Below are 11,854 nucleotides of genomic sequence, written 5' to 3'. Positions count from 1 at the left end.
GCTCATCAGAAAGCCACTGAGTAGAAATAAAGGATGGCTAAGTTATACCTTGTTCAAAAGGATTTATATGTTTCTTTCTATACATGCCAATATTTTAAAAGAAAATTTGAAGAACGACAACCGTAATATTTACTAAATTTGTGAAAATTGACATATAAAGCATAATTGAGGACATCTTAATGTCTGGGATTTTTTTCCCTGCAGAGTACTATAGCCATCCAAGGTCAAAAAATAGAGTCTGGTGAAAGGAAAATAATTATAATTCTTCAGATAAATTGTATCCACAGTAACATTCAGTTCCATTGGCATGAGCAGTCTGTAGGCTCTTGAATGACGTACGTAATTTCAGTGCCATTTCCTGAGCAGCGTAGTGGCACAGTCAGATTACGTGTTCCATTTTCTCGACAACATTTACAGAATCTTAAATGGCTATCGATATTGACATTGAAAATTGTTGCAGACGGGCATTTTCCATCACAAGAAGCCACATTTATCTATGAGTAAAATGAGAACTTAAATTAGACATCTCAAATTTTGTTATAAAAATATAACATTTCAAACTTCTTTGTGATTAAAACCCATTTTTACATTTGAAAATGACTCTGGTCTTAAAAATTATTTTATCTTCTAAAATTCATTCATTCTAAGTGTAGAAACATTTTTAATATTTTTTTAATTAAACTTTTTGGGTTGTTTAATCTTGTATTCTGTCTTAACCTTGAGAAAAATGTTGTGCTGTGGATACCAAAATTGAATCCCCGGTTTACAAATTAATAAGTTCAAAGCAGCGTAGCTAAATTCATATTCTTTTCATGTTCACTGCTGAAAAGTTAAATTCTTCTAAGTAAAATAAGAAAAGTCTACCCTTCTCCTTGAAGGTTCAAGAGGAAAAGCATATCGGTGCAAAAGCTTTTACTTTTCTCATTATCCTGCTTGTGACTAAGGGCACACCAATATTAGCTGTGTTATCACTGTAACAAATATATCCAAAAAGTAGATGCAGTAACAAGCCAGCAAGGGCAGAGACTGGCTGAAAAATTAACTGCGCTCTAGACTTCAGCAGAACAAAGCTTTCCCTCACTATTACGTTATGTGAAGAGTCTTCTTAGCTGGTACTCTTGACAGAAAAGAAATTGATACTTTTTAATTAAAACATAAGCAGAGTTGATATGCTGGGAAATCGAGAACGGTCATACATTCCTGTGGTAGTTTTAAATCTGATTTCTTATGCAAGTGAGATGTATGAAAGATGCTTTGATCCACTCCCTTCCAAACAGCTTGTGAGCTAATAAGCCATATCCCAACAAATTAGACAAAAGGTTACTCTTACAGCTTTCTTGAAATTTGACGGGGGGGGGGGGGGGGGGGGGGGAAATACCTACCTAAGCACTAATAATCTCAGTTATTAACTAATTAAATGTATTAATACTCAGCCCTATCCAAAGTTTGACAGCATTAATCTGGCCAAAGAACACGTAGGTAGTTCCAAACCAGCCATAGCAGATACCGCCGTTTGATGGGCCAAAATCACGCGATTGAAATAGAGTGCCAGGGGTTTTGCAGTGGGGGAGCTGGAGAAGGAAGGGAGTGTAGCTGAGGATATGAATAGAGATTTCGAGGACATGAAAATCTGGAGGTACTTCTGGGTGAAGGGTAGGGGAATCTGGACTGTGAGAAGGGTGGGCAGCCATCAAGGAAATGGGGAACCAGAAGATAATGAGGAAAGCGGGTTGTAATACAGGTGGAGGTGAGATGGTGGTAGGTCTTTTTGAAAGGTGGGTAGAGGGAAAGGAACGATAAAGAATCTACAATAGAAAGTCATTAAAAGGAAGGCTTCATTTGTTGTGCCTTTCATGGAATGACCTGGCCAACATTCTTGTTGTTCCTCTCGGAGCCCTCTCTAGTTCTGCAGCAATGTGGAGCTGCGCAGAGGACCCTCGATAGTACTGCACCATTGGCTCGTAAGAGGCACTAGAATGAGTTTGTTTCCATTCCCTATCCTGTTCCCTAAATGTTGTAACTCTTAGTTAGCCTTTCTGTCTGCACAAGAGCATTTAACAGGTTTTCATAGATCTGGATGCAAGGGCAAGGTCCTTCTCAGCTTAAAAACCTATAAGGCTTGACTAAATCTTTCTGTTTAATATCCTTTGCTTTAGTCAATACCATGTCTTTATTTTGCCATACTGCTTTCCGTTAACATAGGTTGTTGAAGTAACTGTGAAGCTCTCCACCATCTTCTCTCTTCTTAACTATGGCAAATAACTGTAACTTCGTCTGCATATTTATATTCCCTCATTACCAACCCTTCTTCTAAAACTAAATAAATACACCCCACACTCTTACTTCTACTATTAAACTTTGGGCATGTCACTGTTGACCTTCTATCAGGATGGAAATTAACCTGCTCAGCTTTCAATCTGTGATGATATTTTGCCTCTTCCCTTATGACTGTTCAGGTTCTTCCACAGAATCTTACCGGAGGCCTTTTGAAAGTCTCGAGATACTGTGTCACTTGCATCTCCTTTAAGTGCTACATGAGAAGTACATTCGCTGCTCGAACGTGTCCTGGGTTTTGTAGGTGGGGCTAGACCAAAGCTGAGAAATAAGATGTCTTAAGCAGACCCGTAAATCAATGGGATCATGAATTTATATATGGAGACACATGCTATGTGGAGGAGAAGACACTCAGAGAGTAAAGGTCTTCAGAGAGGAATGCAGCAGTGTTTCCATCACATCCTAAGTAGAAGCATTTCTACTCCTCTTTTAGAGTGGGATGTTTTCACATGGTGAAGAGTTCAATGCCTTTGTCAGTTACAAGCAATTATGCTGTGTACTTTTCATTTGAAGCCAGATGTTTTTCCAGGTAGGAGGGCTCAGTCTTTCAGCCATAGGAACAGCTAATTTTACTCCATTTACGAGTAGGATAACATTCCTAGGGTCAAAGGTCTGCTTTTGAGAAGATAGCAGCATTTTTTGTTGCTTGTTGATAGCTATAACACACTTAATACTTGACTTGGTATGCCTTAGACTCAGCATCAAACACAGGTCTTTTATGCTTACCGGGCTTAGACTTATACAGTCATTTTTTCTTATGGTTGTCCTGATTGTCATTTTCTGGCAAATCCTTTCTTCCTTTTTGCCTGATAAGATACAGAAAATGCATACTGAAGCAATACACTTTTTGTACTGTATTTGCTATGAAAAAAGTGAAAATATTAAAATAATTTTAATAATTTTACTTTGTTTTCATTAGTATACACACTGAAGGTATTACTTCCATAATTAAATAATTTTTTAGAAAAACCCTTCTCATATATTAATAAATACTTCCTGTGCAGAATTATTGATTTTATAGCTGGCACATATGATGCATCAAGTGGCCCATTAAGCTATACAGATTTTATAAACATTAAAATACAAATATGATCTTTAAATTGCACATATGACAAGACACATATAATTAATTAGAAAAAAGATGTCTCAAGTAATTTTGAATAGTATTTGAAAGAATACTGTTTTAATAGGAATATTGAATGTAAATAAGAATTTTATGTTGTATTTTAGAAAATTTTTGGAACTTAACACTTGAGAAGGTAAAGCTGTGAATGTGATTATAACCTTGATGCTATTTTGAAAGTTTAAAATTTAAATAGAACTATATAATTTCAATATATTTTTGAGAAAGATGGCCTTCAAGGAAGCTTTGAAAGAGAGAGAGATATATATTTGCTAAATATGGTGCAGTTTTTACCACCAGAACTGAAGCATGTAGCACTGAGTCAGCATACAAGACCTAGGATTAAGGAAATACTCCATTTTTAAGTACATTCGGGGAGATATTAATAGGAGGGGTTTTTTTTATTTGAAAAATAAAGCTGTACAATGCAAAGCCATTTTTAACATAATAAAAATCATAATTTAATACTGAAATAATTAAATGTACAATCTTTCATGCTGCACTCCATATCAGACTGTTATTACTACCTGTGTAACAGCAGTTACTTAGATCCCCTACCCATGAAAACCATCTATTAGTTTTGCTACGGAACCATTCCGGACATCCAGCATATGAAATAATAAGCACTAGTTTCTCCACCTTCAGCACATGCCTTCATGGTTGGGTGTACACAAAAAGAACAACTTTTCTGTTCCCCAGAAGCTTGTGAGCACTTTTATAAGATAAATGAGCTCTGAATAACCAAGATATTCTGCAACCACAGCTCCAGTCAGTATTTAAAAGCTGGCTGCAGAGTACGGCTAGATTTTAATCTGGGCATCGCAGGATCAAACAAGATTCTGTTACTGAACTAGCAGATCACTGTAGAATCGAAGCTGTTAGCCTACGGCATCTTGGTGTTTCTTCCTCAGCAACACTTAAGAAAAAGTCCTGTGATATTTCCATCAGGAAGTGCTTGCCAGCCTGAGTATACGGAGACAACGCCATCTTTGTACTTGTACAAATCATACAGGGAGGTATATAACATTTCAGCGTCTAAAGTACTGATGTCTGGTGAAAACGCTGCTGCTATACTTTTCTCTCTCCCACCTTCAGCTGTCAAGAAGATCTGCATTGAGTATCAGATATGCTTTTTTTACTCGCTCCTCATTTGAGTAAGGAGTTTTCTGTGACTTACCTATCCTTGAAAGCAAAGAATTATGATTATAATGCAACAGTTCTGTAACATTCTGTAATTGCTGGTGTAAAGAGTATTTATTAATGCGTGATTGTAATTGTATGTTCCCCCCACCCAACATTTTCATAACTTTGTAAAATATGATATTTATGACAGAGAAGAAATATATCATAAATCCATATCTGCAAAGGTGAAACCAGGCAGTAACGCACACTCTTGCTCTATTTGAAGGCAAAAACAGTTCAGTCATTAAATTCAGAGACCTGGGATCAAATTTAGAATCTCTTGGTAACAGTATTCAGGATGGTGATGTTTTTTAAAATAACATTTCTTATTACAACTACGTTGTACAGTAAGTTCACCTATTAAAACCAATTTCAGCAGTGAACAGGAGGAAGAACCATCAGCAGCATATACCATAAATGGATGAACCTAATTCTGACAGGTGCTGAGCAGTGAACCCTAACCAGGCTTTAGAAAACCACTGATTTGGGAGGGCAACAGAGGATCAGCATCTCTCAGTATCAGGCCCCGTATCATTAACTACATGGTAACATTTCATGGTGATGACAGCTATACATGTCAATCAAGCAGTGCTTACACTGTTATTTAAAAAAGAAAATACATTATTAAAAATAATACCTGGTTCACAATTAATACTATCAGTAGGCACTACGGGACTAATGGCAAAGGGCAATAGACCCCATCCAGAACCTGGCAGAATCATTAGGAATATAAGTTTCTCATGAAATAAAAACATTTTTATGTACATGACATTTCATTAATTCTTACACTGCCAACTGTAATTTTTCTTTTAGCAAAAGATGATGAGCTTTCCTGTTAGTCTTCCAAATTTAGAAACTCTGCAGCTGCTTCAAGTCTCACTAAAGATGGCCTAAACTTTATCACTCTCCTGGTTAACCCAAAACTGGAATGATGCTTCCTTGTAAACCAAACGTTCACAATGAGTCTCTCTATGGCAAGGTAAGAATTAACTACATGCACTCGCTTTGCATGCATTGAATCAAGCTCTTTCAGAAAGATTACTTGTTCCCATTAAAACCCCAAGGTGTCGCAAGCTCTATTTATAAGTACTCTTTTTAACTGCTTCATCATAGGGCACATGCTTTTAGTTAAAAATAAAACAAAAATAAAAATAATATAGCATATAATTTTATTAATTATATTTGGGTTTTTAGCAGCCACCTCAGCAGGTATTTCTGAAGTATAACGATGCCTTTCCTGAGGCCACAGAATACGGCCAAAATTATAAATTCCTGGTCAACAGAAAAGCAGTAGCAATTAATTCTTTAGACTAATTTTCTAAATAAACGCAACCTAATTTGGGGGGGAGGGGTGGTTAAATATTTTTCAATATAACTTATCTCATTAGAGAAAGAATATTGATTAGTAAGATTTTTAGCACAATTCTGATGTGTTACTTTTCTATGCTGATTCTCAAAAAAAAAGTATTTTGTTGTATTAAAATAGCTTTTATTTTCTATGTTTTGGATACAATAGAACAACAATGGTTGCGGTTCACTTTCAAAGCTTTGCATAACTTGGAAACTTGGGTATTGTTCTGTATTTGATAAATATTAATATTTCCCCTTATATCTCCAAATTATTTACAATGCATTGCACTTCTGAATTTTATTTAATAACTGTGCAATATATGGTTATAACTCTGTGTCTTCCTATTCAATATTATTAAGTAAATATTTGTCTAAAAAAATTCCAAATACTAATTTGCTTATATATTTTAAGTCTAATGTTGAACACAAAAAATGTTGTCCAATGTTGAACACAAAAAGGGCCAAAAAAGAAGGGGAGAATTTTCTGTGGCATTCAACAAGTTCTTGCTCTATACAATTAGTTTTACCCAAGAGTGTTTTGTTTTTATCTATACATAGTTATATACCTTGATAATAAAACCTTTTCTAGTCAAAATTGCAGAGAAAATCAGTTTATTCTCAATTGACTTTTAAAATTGCATAAATTATGAAACCTTTATATAAGCTTGCATCACAAGTCATCATATTTTAAAGTTATGTAGTCACACTCAGAAAAATGTGAATGTATTCCCAGATACTAAAAAGTCAATTTTATATAAGGGTTGCTAACATCAGTATTACTATAACCTTTCCTCATTTGGGATTTAAAGAAAAAATTATTACAGTATTTTGGCCTTAGAAAATATATACTAGTGATACAGAGAAATTGGTAAGTTTGGAGACATATTTCAAAATGTCATCGAATTAGGAATCAATTTTAGAAGGGGAAATCCTTATCTTCTATGGTGAAAATCATATAGGCAATATTTTAGAGTCAGCTTAGCAAAAAAAAGAATGTTTTCATTGTTTTAATCAAGGTAACTTTACATCTTCCACAGGTTATATTTGGAGAGATCTGGTTATACTCCAGAACAATAATGTTAAAAATCACCAAGTCAGCAGCCAAATGAAGCAAGACCTTTTAATAGGAGTAGTTAGGTAACTATAACAGTTTTATGTGATTTGGGGGTGGAGGGGAATGCATGCTTTTTCCTTCTTTCGGTCCCAGCAACTGAGGTTAAAAAACAAGCCCTCCAAAACCAAAGCCAAACTAGCACATATTGCAGCCTTCATCACTTACAGGTCTTGCAGCAGCCATCATTATACATCTGCACAATTCCTCCATTCTAGGAAAATAAAAGGAGAATACATCAAAAAAGACTGTGCCCAATGCAAAGGTGAATTGTATCTCAAGACATTCCATGTTTTAAAGATATCCAACTAATTAAAAATAGTATGGCTGAAATCAAGAGAAGGTTTGGTTCACAAATTCTTTACAGCCTTCGACACTGAAAAGGAACATGTCACTGCTTATCTGATCTGATCTAATCTTCTTTGAATAAGCCACTTAGTTTCTATAAGCGTCTTTTAATATCATCCACTACCATCTATTTCCCCACCACTGAGATCTATTAGAATAGTTAAAAAAATTCATGTGTGCAACTTTGCTGATGATGTAAAAGGATTTACACTGATCATATGCCAAGGAGAAAATTAATAACCTAGTAAGTAGCTCTTTACAACATTAAATATATATATGTATATATGCACAGTTTTGAAGAAGAACTTTAACATCAGAATTTCAGAACCATTGTTGTGCTCAATTCTTTTTCTCAGTTATCGTCTTTGTTCTCAATTTTTACTAAAATTGCTTGTTAACTAGAAAGTAAAAAATACTCTTTTGTGTATGATAGATATTTTTTGTTATATTATACAAAGCTTAGTTTAAGAGATAATAAAATTTACATGTACTCTGTCATCTTTCTAATCTTTGCACAACTCTAAGGAATTTTAATATAGCCTACTTTTATATATGCGTCATTTCTGAATTGCTTGATCCAATTTATTTAGTGTATGTGTACTATGAACTTGGCAAAGCGTTATTCCAAACTAGAGTAAAACATAGTGATTATGTCACAATCACATAGTGATTATTGTCACATATGTCAAGTATGGTTCAAATTCCCCAATATTTTAAAAGCGGTCATCATTAAGGCCCAAACCAAACTTTCTTACTCCTCACAGATCTTTTGTCAGTCAGAAGGCAAACAGGAACATAGAAAACAAGACTGTAAATTGCTCACTTACATGTTTTTACTTACCACTTTTTTAATTTAAAGAAAGTGCATGAGGTATGCATGCATTGTCAAGTGTAAGCCAAACTGCAGATCAGTTGTCACTTACCTCACCCAAAGTACAAACCTTTGTACACTCAGTGTCATTAAAAGGGGGACAGACAACACTTGATCCCAGTATGATAGCCCCTGCAGCAGTCTTTGCACACTCGTAGTTGGTGCAGTTGGAGCTCCAGGTGCTTCCTTCCTGAATACATAAAACAAAACCATTGGCAGGAAAGACAAAACATTTTAGCTTTATCTCCAAGTGTCTGTAAAAGTGGTGCCCTCATGCTGTAGTACCTACTGGAGTGGAAAGATTGTTGCAGACCACCCCTAGGCAGCAAGGGGAAAGACCATCCTCTAACTACCAGTGGCTTCTGCTCCCTGGAGCCATGGCTGTACTCTCCAGCACGCTGCTCAGCATGGATGTCTTAGCGTGGAATGAAAGGGCTCTGTGCCAGGAAAAAAGTCCGATAGTTTCTTTTGCTCCAAAAGCAATGGGATGCATGACCCAAGTCGTGGCCATGTCTAAACTTCCTTGTATGTGGATGCTGGAACACACCATCAGGATCCTGAACTCCAGTGCTTCAGTTTGCGCACTGCCTTTCTGTAGAAACCAGAATGAGGGGAAGAACGGCCCTGGGAAGAGGGGGACATAGGAGTCCTGATGTGGACTCAGAAGCTCCCAATGCGTCTAAATCACAGCGTGTGGCTTAGACTTACAATTTCAACCCTACCTTGCACTTAGAGCATATCCAGCCTTAAGTAAATGACAACATTCACATATCTTTGTAGAAAATATTACAACCAATAAAATGAAATAAGGTGTTCACCTAGTGTGAAATGGCAGATCTTTAAACCAACACACTTTTTCCTATCATATACCGTAAATAGTCCTTAAGTGCGTAACCAGCAGTAAGGAGGTATGAAGCAAGAGTCACAGCATGAGTTAACTGACTGTCAGACACCTGGTTACCGTATCATTGTAGTTATTTTCTATCTCTGTCCAGAGGCACTTACCTCATACACAATTAGTGTTCCATTCTCAGTATGAAAAGAGCAGGACACATTTTGACAGGTACCACAACAAGTGTGGGGACTGGAGGAAGGAATATAAATTTGATGCTGGAAAGAAAGGAAAGCAAAAAAAAAAAAAAAGGGCAAAAAAAAAAAAGTAGTATTTTTTAAACATACAGTATATGAAAATTCATTGATTTCTGAAACTACAAATACCAAGAGAAACAATATATGGATGGATGGATGGATATGTTTACATATGCTGCTAGAAATTGCCTCTCAAAATAATCCTGGAGACACCAGATACACATCATCACTGTTAAGTGCTCAAGTTCTTGCTGAGCAAACAGGACTTGCAAAAGTCTTCACTTTGACTTTTATCCTAGTTGTGTAGTTGTGTTCACAAATGGCATCATTCCTGTATTTTAAGAATACTCACAGCTTCACATTGCTGGGAACAGTTCACCATTGTAAAATGCATGGCATTGTATCCTGTTTTCTGATCTTTTTCTTGTAAACACTGAACAGCGTAACAAAGGTCTCCATCCAAGTACTGAATCACTGACTGTCCAGGATTCAGTACTGTGACCTCTTGGAAGATGCACACATCATCCTTCTCTAATACCAAAAGAAAGAAATGTTACCAGAGGGCAAAAAACCCCCAAATTATCAAGGAAATTAACAGAATCACTGTGAAGACAAAAGTAGGGCAAAGTCATCTGCTCTGCAAAAGTATTCTAACTTTTAGACTGGATTGGTTTGTGGTTTGAATTACCAAATGAGGTGGGGAGGAGGTATAATTCAGCTTTAGAAAATGCTACAAAATGCAAAACTGCCTAAAATTGATCCTGTTCCTACTATAGAAGTAAAAAAAAATCCCTTGTTCTTATTTTTAAAGAGTTCTAGTATTGGCCTAAGTATACTATATGAATTATTCTGCACATGACAAAATGTAGCCTTTCTGTCAATTAAACTAGTATGTCTACAGTTACCTGTGGGACAGTAATATGCTCAAGCTGTACGGTAAATGTGTGCTTTGCTCGCAGAGGCAATTTAGCCTGGGCTGCAGTCAGGATTGCAGCGTACCTCAAGCACCCTCGTGCACAGTACAGCTGAAATTGGGTCTACACTGGGTAACTGAGTGAGGGAAGGGAGCAGAGGTCTGATCTTAAGACTGGGTACCTACCCTGGTGCTGGCTGGACAGGTCTGTTGCTGTGGTGTGAGATGTTGTCTCATTTGTGCTCAACAGTGGACTAGGAGCAGTCGCACCGCTCACACTCAGCTGAGGTTCACAACCTGCTTCCTATCTGCCTCTCACCACAGAGACCCTACCTGACTCTGAAAGCATGGGCACTTCTACGACACTCCTACGCCCCGCCAGAACAGACACAAAATGGATGGGTTGGCAGACAAAGCATCATATTCAAAAAAGAAAGCATAATTGCATAACTAGGTAGACACCCGTAAAATCAAGATAAAAGAGTGTTTACATTTGAGAAGGTTATTACAGTCCTATTTCTGCTTTCTTCGCATGTCCTTTTTACTAAAGACTAAAACAAAATAGCTAGGAATATGAAAAAGTTACCACAAATGTAGTGAGTGCATCCACAAGCACTGGAAACACTACTGTCTATTTTTTTAACTTCTCCCTGAGTATAAAAAGATAGAAGAGTTTGTAAAGCCGTGCACAATTAAATGTAGTGCTAAACAGACCATTTTTCACTAAAAATGTAAAATATTACTTTCATCACTTCTGTCCCTGCTTTCATAAAACAGAAAAATTGCGATGTACTCAAGAAACAGTAGCACATTCAGAGTTATTCAATGTATTTATCTCTTTAAACATGAGAAAAGCACTTCATTTTCTCTAGGAATGCATATGAATAGCAGAGTTGCTGAACAGCACTTTTTCCTGAGATGCAAAGTTATTTCAGTAATAAACATATTAGCAAAAGACTGCCTTCTGTGAATCTTCTTCCAAAAGATAGGTGAAAGCTATTCAAATTTGCAACTCCTGTTTAGACTTGACGTTATGCAGTCTTCACATAAGGGGAAGAGAAGGACAAGCTACAGGCATTTGATAGGGAAAATATCCCTGTCACTATGGTAATAGTGGGAGTTTGAACACTCATAATTATTTTCCAGATCACAGTCCCTATTACAAGAAAGTACGTAAGGAGCAAAATATTTATGACTTCTCATATCAGCGCAATTCAATGTTAAATTATTTTAATCAAAAGTATAAATTATTAACAAAATAACACATTTCTCCAGATGATACATATGATCATAAAGCTCATTCCTCATTAATGATTAAGAACAACTGGGAATTATTTACATGGAAAACCTTCCCAGCTTATTGTTTCAAGTCAACATTGAACAGAATATTACAGTTGCTTTTCTTCTTTTGACATCTTAAAACACACAAACTGAAATTTCCCCAAGGAATAGTTGACAACATGGTGCAGACACTTGACGGAGTTCCATGCTTGAGCTGGGGCCTGGGAGGCAGTCCCAGCCTGTCCCCGTTCA

At 36.4% G+C, this 11,854-nt stretch overlaps 1 protein-coding gene across 1 annotated transcript in view; it reads right to left on the bottom strand.

The window, feature by feature from the left end:
• Positions 1 to 293: 293 nt before the first annotated feature.
• OTOGL (otogelin-like) overlaps positions 294 to 11,854 on the bottom strand; it is a 95,330-nt gene continuing 83,769 nt past the window's right edge. Inside the window, exons 54-60 of the mRNA XM_009704322.1 lie at positions 10,908 to 10,971; positions 9,761 to 9,939; positions 9,325 to 9,429; positions 8,390 to 8,509; positions 7,269 to 7,314; positions 3,061 to 3,140; positions 294 to 494 (exon numbers count right to left, since the gene is read on the bottom strand). Of these exons, the coding sequence (XP_009702624.1) occupies positions 294 to 494; positions 3,061 to 3,140; positions 7,269 to 7,314; positions 8,390 to 8,509; positions 9,325 to 9,429; positions 9,761 to 9,939; positions 10,908 to 10,971 (795 nt within the window). The remainder of the gene's footprint in view (positions 495 to 3,060; positions 3,141 to 7,268; positions 7,315 to 8,389; positions 8,510 to 9,324; positions 9,430 to 9,760; positions 9,940 to 10,907; positions 10,972 to 11,854) is intronic.

Source organism: Cariama cristata, unplaced genomic scaffold, assembly GCF_000690535.1.
Source record: "Cariama cristata isolate BGI_N322 unplaced genomic scaffold, ASM69053v1 scaffold11687, whole genome shotgun sequence".
NCBI classification, from domain to species: domain Eukaryota; kingdom Metazoa; phylum Chordata; class Aves; order Cariamiformes; family Cariamidae; genus Cariama; species Cariama cristata.
Note: the sequence above shows the minus strand (reverse complement) of the source record. Positions and strands in the feature narration are given on the sequence as shown.